This window comes from Equus caballus, chromosome 22 (assembly GCF_041296265.1).
Source record: "Equus caballus isolate H_3958 breed thoroughbred chromosome 22, TB-T2T, whole genome shotgun sequence".
In the NCBI taxonomy this organism is placed as follows: domain Eukaryota; kingdom Metazoa; phylum Chordata; class Mammalia; order Perissodactyla; family Equidae; genus Equus; species Equus caballus.
In genome coordinates, this window is record NC_091705.1 from 23366777 (window position 1) to 23390757 (window position 23981).

The 23981-nt window shown below is 43.3% G+C and overlaps 1 protein-coding gene across 5 annotated transcripts; it reads right to left on the reverse strand.

Annotated features, from left to right (window-relative positions):
* Positions 1 to 1233: 1233 nt before the first annotated feature.
* Positions 1234 to 22533, reverse strand: LOC100630303 (beta-defensin 119). 5 transcript variants are annotated; one of them, XM_003363904.5, is made up of 3 exons: positions 22322 to 22533; positions 11150 to 11241; positions 1234 to 1490 (listed from the first exon to the last, which is right to left on the reverse strand). In XM_003363904.5, the coding sequence occupies exons 2-3, from the start codon at positions 11205 to 11207 to the stop codon at positions 1297 to 1299; spliced, it is 252 nt and encodes an 83-aa protein (XP_003363952.2). In that variant the 5' UTR covers positions 11208 to 11241; positions 22322 to 22533; the 3' UTR covers positions 1234 to 1296. The 5 variants fall into 5 exon arrangements, with proteins under 5 accessions (XP_003363952.2, XP_005604602.2, XP_014590756.2 ...); XM_005604545.4 differs by lacking the exon at positions 1234 to 1490 and adding an exon at positions 9715 to 9988 and having other exon boundaries at positions 22322 to 22503; XM_014735270.3 differs by lacking the exon at positions 1234 to 1490 and adding an exon at positions 9715 to 9991 and having other exon boundaries at positions 22322 to 22484.
* Positions 22534 to 23981: the final 1448 nt, after the last annotated feature.

Below are 23981 nucleotides of genomic sequence, written 5' to 3' on the forward strand. Positions count from 1 at the left end.
CTATAGAACTGTCAGCCTTTTCCTAGGAATGCGGAGAGTTTTTATTTGCACAGAGAAGAGAAGCCTCAAAGGAATGACAGATGAGGAACTCCAAAAGATAAGGGAGGAGGAGCGGCCCAAAAGTTGGAGGAGAAGAAAGAAAGAGTGAAGACACAGAAGCAAACCAACTTAAGGTTTTCAAGGAGAAGTGAACCATGGTTGGAAATGCTACCAAGAGGCAGAGTGAGATATAAGTTGAGCAACAGCCATGAAACTTTCAAAAAGGAGGTCCACTGGTGAACTCGGCCAGGGCCAGTTCAACAGCACAACAGCAGACTGTAATGCGTTGAGGAAAGGCAGGGAAATGAAGATAACTGGCAAGTATAGCCACTCTCCTTTTGACAAAATTTGCAACTAAAGATGGAGAAAGCAGTAAGATATTAGTGGAGGTAAACATAAAAAGTAAAATTAGGATTTTACCTTGAAAAGCTAGAGTGGGTTGTAATTGGGGGCACAACCCTCCCAGATTTTCAGGAACTAAAAGACCTTAACAATCATCAAAAAGAACAACAGCATCCAATGTTTAAATTCCTTCCACAATAATCACCAAACAGGGACCAGCCCAGTGGCGCAGTGGTTAAGTTCACACGTTCTGCTTTGGTGGCCCGGGGTTCACTGGTTCACATTCCAGGCGTGGACTGATGCACTGTTTGTCAAGCCAGGCTGTGGCAGGCATCCCAGATATAAAGTAGAGCAAGATGGGCACGGATATTAGCTCAGGGGCAGTCTTCCTCAGCGAAAAGAGGAGGATCGGTGGCAGATGTTAGCTCAGGGCTAATCTTCCTCAAAAAAAAAAATCACCAAACAGATCTCCAGCCTCACAACTTGAAACCTTGATGGGACAATTTATTCTACATTATAACGGCTGGTTGGGAAGTTCTTCCATGCAGTAAGATATATTTGTCTACAAGACTTCCATCCACTGTCCTATGCATCCATCCCACTAGCTCTTGTCCCCCTCTGAGCGTTATATAGCACAGATTAAGCAAAAGCTCTGCCTAAACCCTTCAGCACTCCCTCAGTGAATTCAAGTACCTCTCCCCATTTTCCCTGGTTTGTCTAGACTCTCTCTTCTTATCACTCAAGTTTTCTGGCCTTCTCTCACACAGGGCTGGATCCAGAGGGGACAGATATCTCACCATGCAAAACCCAGACTCTCACAATGATTTCCAATGGATGAAAGACAGACAAAGGTGGAGGTGCATGAATTTTAATGAGGGGTATTGACAGCATGACGAGGGTGGTGGTCACTAGCACTCAAGAAATTTTTGGCCAGCGGTTTTCTTGGCTCCAGCCAGTGTTTTCCTCGCTGCCGGCAAGGTTTATCCTCATGTAGGACTGGAGGCAGCATGACTGATAATTTCTGCAGTAGAGGTAGGGCTGTTCATTCTTTTTGCAAGAGGGTCTACAGATTCCCATGTTACCCATGCACTGAAGGATTTGACGTCTGCCTGAGCAAAGGAAAATACAAAGAGTTACTTTCCATGTAGCAGTAACATAGATCTAACAGGTCAGGGAGCATAGCAAAAACCTGAAGGGCTAAAACAGTAATGAGATACCACAGCACACCGATTAGAATGACCAAAATCTGCAACACTGAAAACACCAACTCCTGGCGAAGATGTGGAACAACAGGAACTCTCATTCACTGCTGGTGGGAATGAAAAATGGTACCTCCACTTTGAAAGACAGTTTGGCAGTTTCTTACAAAACTAAACATATTCTTACCATACAATCCAGCATTTGCCTTCCTTGATATTTACCCAAAGGACTCGAAAACTTACGTCCCCACAAAAATCTACACACAGATGTTTATAGTAGCTTTATCATAACTGTCAAAAATTTGGAAGCAACCAAGATGCCCTTCAGTAAGTGAATGGGTAAATAAACCGTGGTCCATCCAGACAATGGAATATTATTCAACGCTAAAAAGGAATGAGCTATCAAGCCGTGAACAGACATGGAGGAAACTTAAATGCATATTACTAAGAGAAAGAAGTCAATCTGAGAAGGTCACATACTTTACGATTTCAACTATATGACATTGTGGAAAAGGTAAAACTATGGAGACGATAAAAAGATCGGTGGTTGCCAGGAATTGGAGTTGGGGGAGAGGTGAACAGGCAGAGCACAGAAGATTTGGGGTGCAGTGAAAATACTCTATATGATACTGTAATGATGGATACACGTCATTATACATTTGTACAAACCCACGGAGTGGACAACCCCAAGAGTGAGCCTTAACGTAAACTATGAACTTTGGGTGATAATGATGTGTCGATATAGGTTCATCAGTTGTAACAAACGTACCATTCTGGTGAAAGATCTTGATAATGGGGAGGCTATTCGTGTGTAGGGGTAGAGGGTAGATGGGAAATCTCTGTACTTCTCAATTTTGCTGTGAACCTAAAACCAGCCTTAAAAAATGTCTTTTTTAAAAACAGAATCCCATAAAAAGTGATTAAAGCTGCTATGAACATGCATCTAAAAATTTTTGGAGCTAAATATTTCTTTCTCTGGAATAAATGTCCAAGAGTGCATTTGCTGGGTAGTATGGTCAGTATATATTTAGTTTTTTAAAAAGAAACTGCCAAACTATTTTCCAGAGTGATTGTACCATTTAACATTCTCACCAGTAATGTAAAAAGGATAGTTTCTCTGCATCCTTTCCAGCATTTAGTATTGTCACTACTTTTAACTTTAGCTGTTCTAATAGTCATGTAGCAGAACTTCATCGTGATCTTAATTTGCATTTCCCTAATTGTTGCAGACGTTGAACGCCTTTTCACGTGCTTATTCGCCGTCTGTATATCCTCTTCAGTGAAATGTCTTTTCATGCCTTTCTTCTATTTGGAATGTTTTTTACCGTTGAGTTTTAAGAGTTGTTACCACATTCTAGTTATAAGTCCTTTGTCAGATATGTGGTTTGCAACTATTTCTCCCAGTCTGTAATTTGTCTTTTCATCTATCCTTGTCTCTCGCAGTGTGAAAGTTTTACATTTTTATTAAGTTCAATTTACTTTTTCCTTTTATGGATCGTGCTTTGCATATATAATAACTTGTCAGCTAGCCCTAGCTCTGAAAGTTTTTTCTTACGTTTTCTTCTAGAAGTTTTATACTTTTACATTTTACAGTTAAATCTATGATCTATTTTGAGTTAATTTTTGTATAAGGCGTGAGGTTTTGATTAAGGTTCTTTTTTTAATTTTTTCATTTTTTTCTTCGCCTAGAGATCTCTGATTGCTCCAACACCATTTTTTGAAAAAGATATCTTTCTTCCATTGAATTGCTTTTGCACGTTTGTGAAAATCGATTGTATTCATGTGGGGCTATTTCTGGGTTTCCTATTCTGTCCCATTGATCTATGTGTCTCTCTTTCTGCCAGTGCCACACAGTCTTGATTACTTCAGCTGTATAAAGTTGAAATCTGGTAGAATGATTTCTCCAACTTTATTCTTCTTTTTCTCATTCTTTCATAGATTTCTCTACAGACAAGATATAGACAGAATACTCTAGTCTACATCCTCAAAAAAATCTTACTAGGATTTTGATAGAAATTGTGTTTTGTGTCTATCAATTTGAGGATAATTGACATCTTTGCTAGTTGAATCTTACCATATGTAAACACAGCATACAATTTCTGTGCATATTTTACTGAATATGCAGCTAAACATTTAATACTTTTTGGAGTGATTGTGAATGGCATTGTATTTTTAATTTCAGTGTTCACAGGTTTAATGATAGTATATAGAAATACAATTGATTTTTGTATATTTACCTCTTATCCTGTGACCTTGCTGAACTTATATATTAATTCTAGATTTTTTTGGAGATTCCTTGGGATTTTCTACATAAGTCATTATCACATCTGAAAAACTAGGCAGTCTTGTTCCTTCCTTTCTAATCTGTATGCCTTTTCTTTTCTTTTCTTTTCTTAATGCACTGGCTACAACTACTCAGAATGAAAAGGGATGATCTATTGATCCACACAACTAGGACAGATCTCAAGAGCATCATGCTGAGTGGAAAAAAAGCCAATCTCAAAAGATCACATATGATTCCATTTATACAACAACCTTAAAATGACAAAACTGTAGAGATGGGTAACAGATTAGTAGCTGCCAGGAGTTAGGGATAGAGACAGAGGGTGAGGGCAGAGAGGAGAGTCTGTACTACTATAAAGGAGTAGCAGGAGGGAGATCTTTATGGTGATGGAACAGCTCTGTACCTTGATCATGGTGGTGGTTACATAACTCTACACTTGCAATGAAATGTCGTAGAAGTATGCACACTCTTTGCACCAAGATCAGTCTCCTGGTTTGCAAAATATATTTATGTAAAGTACATGGGACCTCTCTCTGTGCCATCTTTGCAACTTTCTGAGATTCTATAATTACTTCACAGTAAAAAGTTAAAATAAATTAGAATAAAAAGTTGATGAGGGTGTGGAGAAAAGGAAAGCCTTGTGCATTATTGGTGGGAACATAAACTGGTGCAGCCACAATGGAAAACAGTATGGAAGCTACCATATGATCCAGCAATCCCACTTCTGGGTATGTATCCAAAGGAAATGAAAACAGGATATCAAAGAGACATCTGCAATCCCATGTCTATTGCAGCATTTTTCACAATAGCCAAGATATGGAAACAACCTAAGTGTCCGTCAGTGGATGAATGGATAAAGAAGACATGCTACATATATACAATGGAATATTATTCAGCCATAAGAAAGAAGGAAATACTGACATTTGCAAAAGCATGGATTCACGTTGAGGGCATTATGCCAAGTGAAATAAGCCAGAGAGAGAAAGACAAATACTGCATGGTATGACTTATATGTGAAATCTAAAAAAAAATCAAACTCATAAAAATAGAGAGTAAAAAGGTGGTTGCCAGGAGCTGAGGGGGGTGGGAATAGGGAGAGGAGGTTGGTAAAAAGATATAAACTTTCAGTTATAAGACGACTAAGTTCTGAGGATCTCATGTAAAACATGGTGATGATGGTTGATAACACTGTATTGTATGATTGAAATTTGCTAAGAGAGTAGAACTTAGATGTTCTCACAAAAAAAAAATTTACGAGGTGATGGATGTGTTAATTAACTAGATGGGGGAATCCTTTCACAATATATACACACATCAAATCATTGCGATGTACACTTTAAATATCTTACACTCTTCTATGTCAATTACCTTAATAAAGCAAAATATAAATAAATAAATAAACACGTTAAAATATAAACAAATAAAATAACCAAAGGAGATGTAGAGTAGTTAAAAGAATAGGATCTGAAATCAAGAAAACCTGGGTTCAAATCCTGGCTCCTGCTTTACTTGCTGTGTAACCTTGGGCGAATTTCTGTATTTCTCTCTTCCACCCTTTTCTCATCTGTACAGTGTAGACTCTAATAGTCCCTAACTCTTAGAGTTGTGAAGAATAATAGCTTAGTAAATGAAAAGCAATTAGGGACTGGCACAAAGTGAGATCTAAACAAATGTTAACAACTCTTGTTGTTGTTTTCATTATCACATAAAGATCCTTTCTGAAGGACCCATTCCTGCCTGTACTACAACTGTGAAGACAGTGTGGGAATAGTCCCACGAATTTAGACAGATGTTAGTCCCTCAGTGATAGCCAGAGATTTTTTGGAGCCTGTGCACACGTAGGAACCAAAGACATGCCTCCTAGTCCATAGCAAGCATTCATTAAAGTTAGCCATTAGTGTTCTTATTATTCCTCCTTGGCATTTAGGTCTCCAAAACAAGAATGATCCTTTGGCTGGGAAGAAAATTTTAAAAATGACCATTACCATTTGCTGAGCACCCACTGTGCGCCACTTGGTAGATGTTAACTCAAATCTTTACCATAACCTTCTGAAGTTGATGTCTCTATTTCCTTTTCTTGCCTCATAAAAAGGAGGCTCAGAGAGATGCAGTGTTTTGGCAAAGGCCCCATAACTGTTAGAAGTGGAGCAAGGTCTCAGACTCCACTCATTAAGACTCTGAGCCCATGCTCTTTCCAATGAGCAATGCTGCCTTCTCTACATAGTGGAGCTTGGCTGGGAGAGGTTGGTACCTTCTTGGATAAGGACAGCTGGAGCCATGGCCTTCTATTGTCTTCAATGTCAAACCCAAACTTCTCAACCTCACATTCAAGACCTCTCACTCAGTCCACAAATGGCTATCAGCACCCAGTCTTTGCCAGGCCTTGAACTTAGTGCTAGGCACATAGGGTCCCCTATGTCCAAATAGGTTTAATACGAAGTCTAATGTGCACACACACACACACAATGATATCTGAAGCCCTTGCATTGAATTAAAGGGATCTACTCCATTTTATTTTGACCAAAGAACATATGCTGCCTAAGCAAGGGCATATTTTTATATGCCTTTTCTTTCCAAGGAGGAAATATTTTTACTCCTGTGGAGCTTAGGCAATAATCGAAGATGAATTCCTCATCTAAGTAGCAAATGTAACTTAGACTATGGATGCTGGCATACAGAACAGAGGCTGACTTGAGCTTCAGCCATACCAGCAGGCCTCTGTATCTATCCTAGGAAAGGTTCAGTGCAGGTGCCCAGTCTTCCCCGTGGTGTCTACAACTGCAATATCAACCCCCTCGCCCCAGAAGGGCTTACTGTCTGCTGCCAATGTTTCTACCCATTCTCACCACCCCTCAGCCTACAAGGAAGAAAGGAGAGATTCAAGCAAGACTTACAAGAGTAGAAACCACATCTTTTCTGTCACATCCCCTGGAAATAAGGTCCTTTTTCATTTTCTCTGGGAAGGAGGGCCAGTGTGAGATTTGCATCCAAAAGAATGGCGAATGGAACTGTACCTTTAGATGGTGGAGCAGGCAGGCCAAGCTTTCCCCTGGAGAGAAGCCACTGCATCCCAGAAAGGGGTTTCAAATGTGCCCAAACTAAGCCCAAAGCTTTTGTCAGGGACTTTGCAGCTCCTGACGCCTACCCTCCTGTCGGCCCATATCGCTCTGCGCCACCACTCACCACATCACCCACGTTGACTTGATATCACCTTCGATGTTCCCTCAGCCCTCTCACCAGAAGTCAGGGAAGATCTGCTTATTAATCTCAGCACCGTCTCGAATCTACTTATGAACATAAGTCACTTTTCCTCCTTGGGCCTCCATTTCCCCATCAGTGAAATGGGAAGACAGCAGAAAGTTGCCTAGATCCGAGATTCTCCCAGTTTGAGGGCTATCAGGAATGAGGGAAGATTGGCAGGGGATTGCAGGATGGAGCCTTATCTCCCAAAGGAGTAATTGGAGGGAATTTTCAGAATTTTGCATGCCCAGACTCCAAGTCCAGAGATGCAGACATGGGGTTAAGTGTCTTCTGAAAACTTGACACACTCAATGGTGAGTTCCAAGCCGATTTCTCACCCCACCATCCTATCACATCCCAGGGTTGTCTCTGTCTGCCCCGACTTAAGCACAAAAGAAGTTCTTAATAAATATTGTTGACCAAGTGAATAGGTAATGCCTCGTAATGAATTAATTTAGTGGGGTCATGAATGGCTGTGTGGGGAGAGGTTATCGCTGGGCCCTGAGTATTGATGGTGAGAGGGCCAGTGTGGCTGAAGAGAAAGTCTGTGAGCAGCGGTCCTGGGAGATTAAGCTGGACCACCATGTGAAGACCTTGAATGTCCAACCCCGGGCAGTGAGGAGCAAAGGAAGATATCCAAGCAGGAGGGCGACACAGTCAGATGAATTTCCTAAAATGAATCCCTCTGATAAGAGAGACTAATGCAAAGAAAATCTGAAGTCAGGGAGGCCAGCAAGCAAGTATTTTGGTTGGTCCCACCCAGGCCTCAGGGCGCAGTAGCTCTGGTCTGCAGCCTGAGAGTCCCGGATCGCAGACAGGCATCATCCTGCCTCTGCAGTGGGCTGGGAGAAGGGTTGTGAGCCAGAGCGGGCTCCAAATTCCAGGCACAATCCTAACATTTGTGCGTCCTGGGGCAAGAATACAAACAGAGGTTCATATATGAATATGTAACAGTCTGAATATGTAACAGTTATTAATCAAGCTAACAAAGGGGATAAGTAAAATGTATCCTATCGCACTTTATGAAATATCCTTTCATATTGACCTGGAAGGTCAAGTTTGAATTAATCATTCTTGGATTCTTCAGAGTTCCGTGCAGGAACGTGGCAGCACAAGAAGACAGCCCACAGCCCACCTCTCTTCCTGCCCATCCCCAGCTCGGCCTCATGCTGTGAGGAATTTCACATGCACAGACGTGGATGTTCCAGCCTGAACGTCCAAGTTCTGCCCACAGCCCCTGCAAAGAAGAGTGTCCCTTGGCACTCCTCCTGCCACCCTCCAAAAGTAGACCTGGGGAAAAAGCCCGTGCAGTCCCTGAAAGCAAGCACAACGGTTCTTTGGGCAGAGAATTCCAGGCCCCAGCTCCTCAGAGCATGGTCTAGGAAGTCAGAGGAGGGGCCGGGCACAGTCTCTAGGTGGATATATTCCCCTCGCCCCCATCAGCTCCTCACCCCACGGGGAGGCACTTAGCCAGAGGAAGCCAAGAGTAGGACCAGAATCAGAGAAGGAGAGGTCTCTCTTTCCAGAGTCTAAGAGCAGAAATATTGAATTGAGAGCAAATTATCTCCACGGATCAGAGCAACCCCTTCTATCTGTCTCTGTGTCATGCGCCATGCTTTACAGAGCACGCCTGGTCTCCCACCTCACTGCAAACAACAGTTCAGGGATGAACAACTGTGTTGGATAAATGAGGCCCAGAGAGTAGGATTTGAGATAATAAAGCCGGGGAAGACACCCAGGTCCTCGAGATTCCCAGTCAGAATTCTTAAATATTTCCCATATGTTAGTCTTTTCCCAGGGTTAAATTCTCAGTTCAAACGACACAGGCTTCAGAGAGTCTCCCTTAGGATCTGACACAGTGGGAAGGCACCCAGCATGTAGTCCTTAAATCCTTGAATAAATCAATAAACAATAAAAACAGCTAACATTCATTGAGGGCGTGCCAGGCCCTGGGCTCTGTGCTCTACATTATCTCCTTCCGTTCTCACCACAACCCTGAGACGGGTTCTATTATTCCAGTTTTACATGTGAGGGAGCTGAAGTTCTGAGAGGTAAATATGCACAAAGTCTGAAAATGGTAACGACCAAAGCTGAGGCGAATGGATGAATAAATGAATCCATGAAAGAATGTAAAAATGAATAATAAGCAAGTTCATTTATAAGTGAGTAAATTCATGTCTTTATCTTTTTTTACCATGTGGAAGCCTGTTGATCTTTGGGGTTGTGGGCCCTCAAGCATCAAAATGCATCTCAACCAACTTCCTTAGAGATCCCAGGATTTGAGGTCTACTCAGCCCCTGTCCCCTCCCAGTCCACTCACCCCCTGAGATGGACCAATTCTCCCAGCCCAAGGATTCTCCCACTCTCTGGGTATCTTCTGTGCCTTTAAATCTCTTGGCTTCTCGTACGTGCTCCTCAGTCCACTCCTGACCCAGTAGCTTTTCCTGTGGCTGCTAGATGAGGAACTATCTTCATGACTGTAATCATCACCCCATCGCTGTGGCCCAGCTCCAGTGACATCTCTCTGCTATCTCTTAACCCCCATCCTGCCATCCCCCCTCCCTCTATCCATTTGGAGTATCATTCCTCATAATTGACAGACACAAGAAACAGCTTTGTGAGTTTTAATGGAAAGTGGGAACTAAGGAACCTGAAGCAAAGTCATTTCTATCCATGATTTCCATTTATCTTCTTCTATTGACAGATCTGGACTTATATGTGGTCATCACAGGAGTAGTCCAGGGGAGTTCTCCATCAATTGTTACTGGTTGGATTGTCAAGTAACGACTAAGGACACAGCACCGTTTACGATTTGCGCAGCGTGTGACGCTGTCTTCATCATCTTTGCACACCAACCGGCATTTTCCATTCATCCAACAGTCTGCTACTGGGCATAGGAACAACCATTAAGCAGATGTTAGTATCCCTCAAGAGGACAGACAAGAGGAGTCAGAGGAGGAGCAGGAGAACAGAGGAGAAGGGGAGGGAGAGGGTTGAGTAAGTAATACTGGACCAGTCTCAGGAAAGGAGAGAAGAGATCTCTAGAGGGGAGAGCACTGAGAGAATTGTTCCAAGGTTGGAACTCCAAAGCTTTCAGGAAAGACTTTTTCAGACATCCCACCCTTCTGTCTTCCTATCTTCCAACCTCCTACCCCTAACTTTGGGATCAATTGATGCTAATGAAGATCCCACATAATGGAGCTTGGGAATGATGGGGAAAAGACAATGAACACCTGCCATATTAGAGGATGGAGGAGATTCATTCACATATCAACAAAAACCTGGCTCCTTACAAATAGCCTGGCCTTGTCTAACTTAAGCCTAACAAGCCCCAGCTCCAGCCACACCCAACCTCCATTCTTGATCCCATATTCTCACAATTCAAACTCAAAACCCAATATAGTCTTAATTAGAATTCCCAGCCTTACCCAACTCAATGCCCTTAGAGCCCCAACTCCAAGCCAAATCCAAACCTAATCAAATCACCAACCTCATCTCCAAGCAGTAGTACCTCACCAAGGTACATCCTGCACCATCCGGTACCGACTCCCAGCCTCAGCCCAAGCCCCAGTCTAATCCTCAACATCAGCTCCACTCAGCCAAGAGTCCCACTGCCTCTCCAGCCCACCCCAAACCATCAGGGGAGCCAACTCCTCATCTCCAGCTCATCCTGATTTTTCCTCTATCACTCCAACCCCAAGGTCTTTTTCTCCCATCAGAACTCACCCCCAACCTTCAATCTAACCTCCCAAAGGCTCCAACAAGTCCCCAACCTACTCCCAAACTTTTACCCCTAAGCCCTTTCCCAAGATCCCACCTGGGAATGCCATCCTGCCCTTAAATGCCAGGTGCTCCAAACATCTATCATCCCGCCACCTTGGCAAAAAATAATCAGGGAGAGATGTGGACATGAGATGATCATGGGAAAACATCTCAAAGTCACATGAAATGAGGGAAGGCTTCAGATGCTGCCAACAGTGAGGGGAGAGAGAAAGGGAGAAGTTCATGACCAGGATCCCAAACACTTGAGAGAGACCCAAGTTACCTGATACCACTGGTTCCATGGCCAGAAGGATGGCAAGAAACAGGAAAAGAAACTTCATGGCTGGCAGGTCACGGGAGAAGGAGGTGGCTGTGCTGCAGGAGATGGAAATAGAGTTCTCTGTAGCAGAGATGAGCCTCGCTTTTATTGGCAGGGCGTGGGCAGTGAATTATAGCAGGAGAGGATTTGTAGGAGATCAGACAGGCAAAAGGACAGTGTGTAGCAGATATTGTAGCAAAGCACAAGATGAGAGTGTGGGCAACTGGCCAGTACCTGTGCCAAAAGTGGTTTTCCCTCCTGGTAAGGAGACAGGCAAATTAAAGCCATTTGGCCTTTTGAGACCCACAAAGGAATTAATTAATTAATTAATACATAAATATATCAAGAAATTTAATTTTTTAAAAAATACTTATTCTCAACTTTCTAACAGAAGGATATACACATATATGTCTCTCTGAACCTTGAACTTGCCCATCTCACTCTCAGCTCAGGGTCTTAGTTTAGAGTCTTAGCATTTGTCATTTGTTCTTCCTGTAAAGTTCTTCCTTCAGACCTTTCCATGGCTGGCTCCTGTTCATCGTTCTGTCTCATCTCAGATGTCACCTCCTTGGAGAGGGTTTTCCTGGTCAGCCTAGATAATGGTGCAACTACCTGCAGTTACTCTGTATCATAATTGCTTGTTTTGTGATCTTCATAGATTTATCTGTTCTTTTAAAATTTATTTTACATGTTTAATCTTTGTGTTTCCCATTGGAATTTCGGAAATTTGCCTTGTAACTCCAGTGTCCACAACATCACCTGGCGTATTAATTAGGATATTAATTCAACTGTTTTAACAGATATTGTTTCCTCAATCAATGATTCCAAGAGATGGACATCGATTTCTTTCTTGCAGAAAAGTCTGGGCAAGCAGTTAAGTATAGCAGCTTCGCAATTCAGCTGGAAGACAGCTTCCTTCCAGGTTCACCCTCTGCCATGCTCAACAGGCATCTTCATTTGATGATCCAAGAGAGCTGCTCCAGTTTGCACCACCAAGTCTCCACTGAGCCATCAGGGAGAGGAGAAAGAAGGAAATGAAGTGCACACCATTCCCTTTAAGGACCCCACTCCGAATCCACACACATTGATTCCATTCCAGTCCATTGGCTAGAGCTCATCCAGACAGCCACAACCAGCTGCAAGGTAGGCTGGAAATAGTTTCTTTATTTTGGGCAACCATGGCTAGCTAAAATTCAGGGATGTCTTACTAAGAAGAAAGGAAAGACAGATATTGGGGAAGAGCTAGCAATCTTTGACACCCTAGCACAGTGCAGGTGCTTAATAAATATTGGTAGACTAAATAAATAACTTATACATTGAGTAAAACGTTGAGAAGTGATCTAACTGAGGAGGCGACCCAAGTCCTTCCAGAGGGTAGAGAAACCATGTGGACTGTGTCCTTTTAGCCAAGCTTCTGAAGAAGCTGGATAAAGGGCTGGGCCTCAGATAAAACTTAAGAAAGGACACATGAAGGGAGACAAAGAAAGAAGAGAATTCTACAATCCTAGAATATCAGGATTGGAGAATAGGTTTTGGTTTCATACAGATTTGGATTTGAGTGTTGGCCCTGCCACTTAATACCTGTTACCTTGAATAAGGTACATTTTCTGAGCATCCCATAATAAAATACAAATCATAACTGTATGTGATTTAACTAAATGGGATAACATGCAAATTACTTAGCAAAGTACCTGGCACATAGTTGGTGTTGAATAACTATTAACTATTATTATTGCTGTTTTTCATTAGTTATATTATTGTCATCCTTGTATTTATCATTATTATTATCCTAAGAACAATCCTCAGAAGCAGAAATAATACACCTCCAACTCCCATATGACAAAATCAAGACTCAGTCAGGTGAAGTGAACTGCCCAAGGGCGTCCTAGGTGGGGAAGAGAACGGAGAATAGAGAGCAGATCTCCACAGAGGAAGGTCAGGAGAATGGTCCGTAAATTTCAGAGTATTGTTTTACTTTGAATTCTACTCGGGCAGGACTGTAAACTTCTCTGTGTTTAAGGTCACTCACTAAAAGTGTTCACAAGGACTTGCTGGAGTGCAATGGAGCTGATCAGGATGCGGGAGCGTGCGGGGCACTATCCGGCAGTGCAATGGAGATGCTAAGTAAATGGTTTGGTCCAGGGTTGTGAACTGAGCAACTTACCATGTGTCCTTAAGTATGTCATTTAGCATCTTAAGAATTCAGCATTGATGAGACGACATAGCAGAATGCTGACAAGTGTGTGTTCTGAAGTTACTCCTGGCTGTGTTATCTTGGAAAATTATGATTAACTCTGAACCTGTGTCCTTGGCTATGCAGTGGGGTAATGACGGTACTTACTTGATAGGGTCGTTGATGAGTGAATACACATCCAACACTTAGAGCAATACCTGACACTTAGTGACCGCAACATAAGTATCTGCTGTTATTATTGTAATCGACCAGAAGTTCCCAACCTGGAGATTCCAGACCCTCCCTGATTACAGCTCTTTGCAAGACTTCATAAGCCTCATTATGAATCCTTGTATACACAGATTGCCCAAAAAGCACTGTGACTATTCAGGGAAAAGGCCTTAACTGAGATAAGCAGAAATTGAAAAAGACAGTGTAATTGCCATAGCACATTTATGTTTAGGTGTCTGGGTTTATATTTGCATTGCATTTTGTTTATGTGTACTTGTGTGTATGCGTGTATATTTGTGCAAGCTCAAATTTAGTGTATTTTATATATATTTTGTGTGCATGCGTTATTTGTATATATATTGTGTGAGTATTTGAATGTATAGGTGTAAGTATGTTTTTACGTGCATCCAGTTTGTGTATAGACATGTAATTGGCATATGAGTGTGTGTTTCTGTATTTTTGTATGCATATGTGCATGTGAATTTGTTCACAGATCATCAAATGCCATGGCCTAGAGCTCTGTCGAGTTCAGTTCCTCTGTTCTCCTCAACGCCCTACATTCTCTGACTCTGGAACTTGACAGTTGCATGGTGATTTCTCTGTTATCTGGGCCAAGGCTAAGGGAAGTGGCTGAAGGGGGAGCAAGGAGCAGGGGCTGCCAAGGTGGCCAGTAAGCAGAAGCCACTGTGGGAGCAGAGGCCAGGAGATAGGGATAGAGGCAGGCCTTGGTCAGAGAGCCAACTTGGCTCCTGGTTCCTGTGTGGTATCTCCTGGGACCCGCCAAGACCAGAACAGACTGTGGCCTCTGCCTTTGTAATGCCTCCCACACGGGTACAGCCAGCCCTGGCCAGTTCTCTAAGACCAGCACCACCCACCCCCTGAAATCTGTGAGCTTGCATTTTTAAGTTTTTGAAGGGTCACTCATTCCCTCCGCACCTGAATCCCACAGTGGGGCGGGGGAGGGAAGTACTAGTTATCAAGTTCCCAGGGTCCCACACAGGCCAGGCACTTCTACTTGATCTCATTTAATCCTCCCTCTAACCTGTGAGGTTAATAATATGACAAGAAGGTAAAAGAATGAGAACCATAACATCACAGCCTTTCACAAACTTCTTTGTCCTCTGCGCATTCACGGCATCACCTCGCTTTTCCAGGGAAGCAGGAAGAGTATCCAGGTGAGGGCCCACAGCTCAGAGAAAGATGATCTGAGGGCCGAGGCTGCACGAAAGTGTGGTGGGGCTGTTGTAGAGGGGCTGGATGCTGGAGAGACCCCTACACCAGTGTATCCCCAACTGTGTCCTGTTTCAAGCAATCCTCCGTGAAAGAAATAGATGCTAGCATGAGTATTTCTTGTAAAATTCATTAAAATATTAATAGTCATATGCCAGTTATGAATGCTTGACCACACTTAAGCCTCAGGAAACGCTTTATTTATTTATGTTTGTTTTCAATTCAGCTCCAAGATACCCCTTGCAAAGTTAGTGAGATGTCCAATGGCAGTTACTATTGGGGATTCACAGGGATCCCATGGTTCTGGGAAGTGAGGAAGGGCCTGATCCTTAGTCCATGATGATGATCCTCATTTGTCTTGCTCCGCATGCTCAGGGTATTGCTGATAAGCTCCACCAGCTGTTCATTGAGCAGCTCTGGGCAGCTGGAGAGTTGTTCCTCACTGTGGCTCTCTCCACTGACCACAGGCCCAACCACGGAGGACTTTGCTGCTTCTCCCAGGGTGACGGCCACAGTGGCTGTCTTCACAGTGGTTGCCTTCCATGCCGGCAACTCCATCCAAGTACATGTCACCTTGGAATGCTTTATCAAACACCCTTGGAACCAAACCCCTATCTCTTCTCCCAGTTGTGTGGAGATTCAACATCCCAAATGCCAGGCTACTCCTCTCTTGAACTTAAAGCAAAGAATCTTCATCCCACTCCTCCTGAGACAATCCAGTCTAACTGCCCTCCTTGCACCTAGGCCTCTCTAACGAAGATGGGGTTGGGGGAAAGGAAGAGTTATCTTCAGGGCAGCTCTTGACTCTCTCACACACACACACACACACACACGCACACACACTTTCAATTCCCTTGTGGAAAAGAGAGGCCATGATTCAGAACACAAAGTCCTGGCTTCCCTCCCAATAACTGGGCAGAAAAATAATTATCTTTTCATTCTTTTGGCTGATGCCTGCTCAAGTAAAATGGAAAAATATTATCAAGTAATTGCTACCTCAAATTCCTAATATATCACTCTGTCACAATGTTTGTTTAAAAAATACTAAGTACATTTGTATAGTTGATCTCATTAATATGCAATGATTTTGCTTTCATGGCAAGGCGTGATATCCTCAAGAACTCCAGACATTCAGAGAAGACACCACCTGACTCATCCTTTCAGTCTGCTCAGCAATGGTGAAAGCATTGACCAATGACAATCACAGTGACGAATGCGGTGACCATCATCCCTCTAAGTGTCTTGTCTTACAACCTCATTATGTATTTTTGGTATCACTCCATGGTTATTGAATATCAGACATTTATACTCTTCCAACGTGAAGCTGCTCCTGAAAGAGGGAATTTTCATGTGAGACCATTTCTGCTGTCTATTTTAAGCCAAATATGTACCTCATTAAGTCAAACAATTGCTCAACTAATAATGGTTGAATATCCAGATTCTGTTCTGGGATACAGAAAATAAATCAGCCATGGTCTCTGCCTTCATGGACATTACAGTCTATCACGAACAAATGTAAGTACAGGTGTGGTGGGTGCTGCAAAGGAGAAGTGCAGGATGCAATTGGCAAGGGTGGGACTAGGGTGGGGCAAAGGAGATGGCTTGGGTGCAACATATAAGGAGGCACTTGAACAACCCTGTGAGTGAGTGCCTCCTTATATGTTGCACCGTAGGCACCTCCTTCTCCCAGCCCTAGTCCTAGTCCTGGTCCTGGCGAACAGAAAGATCACAGTGGAAGGGAAAACACTATAGGTGAAGGGAAAGTCTTCAGGGTAATATTCCCTGGTAGTGATCATCTGTTGCATCTTTGGACATTCGGCATCTGAACCCCTTTCCATCTGGGAGTAATTCTCCATTCTTTAGATCTTGATGGAAAGGAGGGCTGACCTCCCACTATAGAAAGCACTAAAGGCAAATATTCTTTTGCACTGCCTTGGGAGTTAGTAGGCAGGCATACGACCCAGGCTCAGCCAACTGGATGCTCCAACAAAAAACACTGAATCTTAAAGAACTAAATCCAAACCACAGGGAAGGTGGACAAAATACTCACTTCATAGCCAGCAGGCAAAAGCCACTGTGATAGAAGTCTGGGCAAGAATCTAGGTGTGTGATACTCGTGTCCACTGCCAGGATGGTAATGCTGGTATTGGGATCCTGGTAGATTATTTCTGCTGTCCACTGTCCCTTGGTCTTTCCAAGCCCAATTGTCTAGACTTCCAGTCAGTTCTATGAGCTACATGTTATCTTTCCAAGAAATGCCCTTTCTGCTTAAGTTAGTCTCTGACAAACTCTAACCATTACATCCAATAACAAATTTAAGGTGTTTCATCATCAAATATGTTGAGAGAATGGTGCTCTATTCAGTAAGGAACCCTTGTGAAATTGGATGCCAGAATGGGGGAGGCAATTGAACCTGGCAGGGAGACTAAAGGATTTACAGCAAAACTCAGAGTAGACAGCCTGGAGGATGAGGGAAGAAGAGGGATGATGAGGGGCTGAGCTGAGAGAGCAGTCCTGACAACAGTGAGGAAAAGCTGGGTTTCTACAAAGACATCACAGAGGAAGAATCAAGGGGACTTGATAACTTTCTTGATATGAGAAGTGAAGGGGAGAGCATCCAAAGTCTTATGTCTCAGACAATGGTCAAGCATGAGTGCTTGAGAAGGGAGACCTGTTTGAGTCGGAAAGTGACTTTCTTGGGCTTTAAATATTCATAGAGTTAGAAAATATTTATTGCATTCCTGTTGTACTCCAGGCACCAAGGTTGGAATAGTGAGCAAAATCAATGAGGACCCTGCTATCATGAAATCCAAATTCTCCCAGGAAGATAGACAAGAAACAAGTAAATGAACAAAATAATTACTGACTTTTGAGAAGTACTAAGAAAGAAGTTGTCAGAGTGATATAAAGGACTTTGTTAAATTTGATAACTAAGGATGACACTTAAATTAAGGCCTGGGGGATAGAACAAAAACAACCATACAGATAACAGAGGAAGAGCCTTCTCAAGCAGAAGGAGTGGCATGTAGCAAGGCTCTATGACAGGAAAGGAAGGACTTGTTGACATGAAGGAACAGAAGGGAGGCCAGAGTGACCTGAGTGCAAGGGAGAAGAAAGAAGTCACAGACGTAAGTAAAGTGAGGTCGGGCAGGGCCTCATAGGCTGTGGAAGGGAGTCTAGACTTTATTCTTGGTGAAACAGGAAGCCATTGTTTGGTGTTACACAGAGCAGTGACGGTATAATTTACCCTTTGGCTGCTATGTAGAAAATTAGAGGATTAAACAAGAGACCAGTTGGGAGACTATTGTAGAAAGTCAGATTAAGATGACAGTGGCTTGAATGAGATGGAAAGAAATGGGTGGTCTTGAGATGTATTTTGAGGGTAGAGCCACAGCACTTGCTAATAGACTGAACGGAGTGAGGTAAAGTGAGGAACCAAGGATGGCTTCCAGGTTTGGAGCAATGCGGTACATGTTACGACTTACTGAAAAGGGAAATAATAGGGTACTAATAAGCTTGGTTAAGTGAGGTACCACCAGGAGTTCCGTTCTGGATACATTAGGCATCCAAATGAAGACGTCACTTAAGGAGGCGAATATATCAGTCTAGAGGTTTTAGAAGGTCTGGGGTTGGAGATATGAATTTGGAAGTGATCAGCATATAGAAGGTGCTCAAAGCACCTAATGAAAAAGAACAGAGAGGAAAGAACTTAGAAACAAGCCCTGGTGATTGGGAAGAGAAGGAAGAGCCCAAAAAGAAGACTGAAAAGGAATGGCATAGCCACTTGGAGGAAAACTAAGAGAATCTGGTAACAGAAGTCAAGAGAAGAAAGCATTTCAATAAGGAGGTAGTGGCCCCTTTGTCAAATATTGCTCAGAAGTCAATTAGAGGAAAATAGGGAGGCCTCTATTGGGTGTGGAAACATTAGGGATAATTGGTGACCTTCACAAGAGAGGTTTCAACGGCAGGGTCAAAGCCAAATTGAACTGAGTTGAAAAGTGAATGGGAAATGAGAAAATACGGAAAGTGAAGGCAGACAACATTTCGAGAAGTTTTCCTTTGAAGAATTGCAAAGAAGCGGGGCATTGTCCAGAAAGGGGTGTGGGCTTGTTTTGTTTTAAGATGGGAGGCACTAGAGCATCTTTGTATAAAAATGGTCCAGCGGAGAAGGGGAGTATGAACAGAATAAAGGAAGATGAAGTCCTTGAGTAGGGGGAGGAGATGCAAGTGGACAAGCAGAGGGGTTGGTTTCTCAGGCGTAGGCAGCGTTCTTCCATTGTAAACAAAAGGAGGAGAGGAGGTGTAGGGCCAGATGCAAGACTATGTAGACTTAGCAAAGAGAAGATGAAGTTATTTCTGATGGCTTCTATTTTCTCGAAATATGAGGCAAGGAGTGGTATTTTAGAGAGAAGAAGTGATAGAAGATTGAAGAGAGAGGAAAAAGCATAGAAGAGTGATTTCAGAGAGTGAGAAATCAAGCTTCTTAGAAGAAAACAGGGGGTTAACCGGGCAGTGTCGAGTGCTGTTTGAGGTTTGAGGCCCTGAATTTCCAGTGAAGTCAGTGAGGCCAGTTAGATAATTTTCTCTAAGAAGAATCAGCTGCTAAAGTGCACATATGGAGAAGGGAAGCAGATGGTTGGTTCCACCAGGTTGGGAACCGGACAGATCGATACCATGCAGTGAGGAAGTGGGAGTTGAGTATGCCTGCAAGAGAACTGTCATGGGCCTAGATCATGATATCCAAGCTGAGTATAGACGGAAGTGGAGTCAGAAGGTTGAGATGACCAGTGAAAAAGCAGTGGGGTCAAGGGCTTCATTTCAATTTTAAGAGTGATTAATTCTCAATCACTCTTAGTAGTTGAGGCAAAGTGGGAAAGGAGGATCTTCATTTTTTACAGGCAGGGAATTCCTACGCAGGTTCTAAAAGGAGAAAATCGGGAAGTGAGATCAATCTAGAATCCATTCACATTTACCAAGAATAAAATGTGTGCTAGATTCTATCCTGGGCTCCTATCTGTTATTTCATTTAATCCCCATGACAACCCTGTGCCTTAGGTAGGATAAATCCTCATTTTAAAGACAAGAAAATAAAGCAGAGAGGATTAAATGGCTTGCCTAGGATCAGCTGATATGTGATCAAGTGAGGTTTTGAACCCAGATCTTCTGATCCTGAATCCAGTGCTCTTCCTTTGGCACTGTGACACTTTGACATGGTGGTACATAGACACTGAGGTTTTCATCAAAAAGGTGCACTGGGGATGACTGAGTCAAGCCATAGGTTGATGCCGGGTTCAGTGTTCTCATATGAAGGGACTGGATAGCAGGCGGGTGGCTCTAAACAGAACTGTCCAACTCAGGATAAAGAATCAAGTTCTCTTTGATTAGTCACGTAAGCAGCAATGGATGGGAATACTTAGGACCATGACCCAAATCATGGGGCAGGAGATGGTAAAAATCCCTGTTGTCTCAGTTCAGGATCAGTCCTGGAAAAGGACTAGCCAGCAGATCCATATCATGTGGCCCCAACTAGGGGGAAAGGAAAGAGATGGAGCAGGAATTCACATGGGGCCTGATACCAGCTCTCTCCAGGGTGAAGAAAACTTTTGAGACACAATCCTAGAGTCTCTAGCAGGACAGAAGCACAGGTATTATCAGGGGAGAGTTGCAGCCTTTGGTGTGAACGTAGGGAAAGAGAAGTAGCAGACTAAGAATGCGTTCTTGTGTTCATCACAGATTTTTGCTTGCCTGCTTGACTCCTCCCAAAATATCCAGAGATTGAGCCCCCTAGCCTGCCTCAGCCCTATATCTCTCGACTCTAAAGTTATACCATCCATACAATAGCCACAAGCCACATTTAGCTATATAAATTTAAGTATAGATTAAATTAAACTAAAAATTCAATTCTGCAGTCACACTAGCCACATTTCAAGTGCACAGTAGCCACATGTGGCTAGTAGTTACCATATTGAACAACACACATACGAAACATTTCCATCATTGCAGAAAGTTCTGTTGGCAGCACTGGACTAGAAAACAAGAATCAAATGGATAGAATGAACATCTTATTTATATTATTTGGGACCAGCTTTGGGCCAGCAGACTCGGAGCTATGTGCAAGGCTGAGTTTATTACCACCTACCGGTCCATCCTAATACCCACACATACCTTCCTTTCTTCCTTATTTATTTCTAAGTATGGCTAGGTGGAACTGCCAGACACAAACAGGCTACAGCCAAAAACAATTTAATAGAACAGTTGGATCCAATGATGTTAGACTCAGTGTTGGATGAGAGGTGTCAGACGGCAGAGTTTAATCCCTGTTTTCTAGTTCTACGAGAATTTAGTTTTGACAGGCACATACTTGGGATTTACACAGCACTTAGCTTCAGTACCGCATAATATATGGAATATTTCATTCTCTTCGCATGTTGTTCTGCAATTTCCCAACTTACCCCAGCACTTCGTGGCTGAAATCAAAAGGGAAGGATGGAGCAGAGTCAGTCTTGAAATAAAGCAAAGGGGAGGCCAAAGCCCAGTAGAGAAGACAGTAGTAAGGGAAATTAGGAGATCTGTAGGGAAGAAGCCCTCACAAGGCATCCTCCAGGTTTAGAGAAGATTTGAGGACACTGTCCTTTCTTTTCCCACTGGTGACCCCAGTCATAACCCCAAAGTCCTCCCCACTAGGTCCTGGGACCTACTATACTCCATGCCCAAGCTTCCTCTCCCCAGCCAGCTCCCTTGAGGAAGGCAAGAGGGCTCTCTCTCTCCAGGGTTTCATCTTCCCCATATTATGAGGTACCCAGTTGCCCAGTATCAATCAGTTACCTTTTCGCTTTGCCCTTTGGTACTCTCTTTGACCATATCAATGAAAGGGGACAGGAATCCTTAACACATCCATCTGGACATCTGTTAAGTCTTCTAGGGTAAAACTCTAGAAGAAACTCCCAAGTCAAAACTGCCAAGAATGTCACATTCCCCTATTCACAACATCCTGGGGCTTTTTGCTGGTCTTAACCAATCAGTAAAATTAGGAACAGCTGCTCTGCAGAACTTACACCCGAAAGTAGCCTAGATAACTTGAGATTGGCTGAGAGAGTAGAATCAGAATCCTCAAACAATCAGAAATTCAGGAACCATTTTCACGGAGGGAACAATAGATCAAAATTCAAATCTCCCCAAGGAATGCTTTTCACAAAGCTCCCACTTTTTCTGTTCTCCATGCCCAGGTCTCTCTCCTCCATGTACCCTCCCTGCCAGGGGCATCATGTTCAACTTCTCCAGAGCCAGCCAGAGAAAGAAAGTCAGAATGGTCAAGTAACAGCACTGGGAACATCAGTTGGTACCAGAGAACTCAAACTTCCCTTTGGCTAGAGAGATCACCCAAAGGCCCTTAGGGAACCTCCCACGACATTCTCCCAGCCCAAGCTGTTAGAGCCCACAGAGTCCCCTGAACATGCGTCAGGTTCGCTGACCCTCTCCCCCTTGGGAGAGATCCTGGTTACCTGGGGTGACCCGCGCCAGGAGCAGAGTAACAGTCAAGACCAGAAGGAGCTTCATGAGTGACTGGAGCTCAGGAAGAGACAGGAGGTTTCTGGGATGGCAAGAGAAGCAGAGGTCTCCATTCTGGGCAGTCCAGACTGGTATTTATTGCCCCAAGGAGCATGGCAGAGCCATGATCAGTGAACCAGAAAGGGAACAGTCATTTAAGATTAGACAACAGGCAAGTAATCAACCACACTAGTTGAATGGCTATCGGTTACACCCTCTTCCGCACTTCCAGAGGAGGCTGGGAGAGGGGGAAGAAAAGCTAACAAAGAGAAGACACAGCCTTGCCTTTGAAGAGTTATATAATACAACTGGGAGCCAAGAAGAGAGAAAATGTTTTTACTATTAATTCATTTCTAGTAAATGAAAATAGAGAGAGAGCACAAGTAAGACAGAAAAGAAGTGATACTTCTGTGTTCTTTGGGTTCTTTCCAGCACTAAAGACATCTTAGGATGTCCCATAGATTTGTGGTTCATTTTAAGGATACTAAAGGAAGGGCAGAAGCAGAGAGAAGTACCTTGATAGCTCCATGGTCATTACCACTGGAGACTAAAATGTCAGCATTTGTAGAGTGGGATGACCAGGAAGGTCACAGATCTTCCTTTTAACTGTTCATGTGTAACAGGAACAAGTAGTATCCTCCTAGATGGCAAAAGAAAAGCCATTACCACTGTTGTGATATTTCCTATAAGGTATGGTAGATTGCGTTATTGACCCCAATTCTTCACCCCTACTTGAATCCACACCTTTGCCAAGGTCTCATCTTAGGAGGAATGTGCTTCCTGCCCTCTTTACTTTTGTCTTGGCTGTGTGACTTGTTTTAGCCAACAATTTAGGGGCAGAAGTGACGGTGTGCCAGTTCTGAGCCTAGGCTTTAAGAGGTGATGAATGTTTTCGTTGCCCTTTGTGCCTCTGCCATCACCCTGAGAGCATACTCTGGGGGTCCAACGACAATGACACATACATGGAGCAGAGCCACCCTGAAGACCCACAGATTTACAGCGAGAAATAGAGCTGCCCTGCTGCTCCTGCCTCCAGCAGAGCCATCCAGCCAAACTCCAGTTTACCTGCTGACACAGGAGCAGCAATAAAGGATTGTTGTTTTAAGCCACTGAGTTTTGGAGCAGAATGTTACATAGTAATAGCTTACTGACACATAAGGCCAGCAGATAGGTCAGAAAAGCGCCAAGTGCTTTTTAGCACAGTGACGGTAACTTCTATCATTTCAAAATGGGCAGAAACAAAGGCATACTAAGAGAAAGAAACTCTTCTTTCTGCTATGGAATAAGACTATTGTCACTAAGAAAAATTAATGCTCTAGACCAAGGTCACAGACTTTTTCTGTAAAGGACCAGATAATAAATACTTCATGAGGCTGGCCTGCTGGCGTAGTGGCTAAGTGCACACACTCCGCTTTGGCAGCCTGGGGTTCACAGGTTTGGATCCCAGGAGTAGACCTACACACGACTCATCAAGCCATGCTGCGTCAGAGTCCCACATATAAAATAGAGGGGGATTGACGCAGATGTTAGCTCAGGGCCAATCTTCCTCATCAAAAAAAATAAATACTTACTTCAGGGTTTGCAGGCCTTGCAGTCTTTGTCCAACTCCTCAAC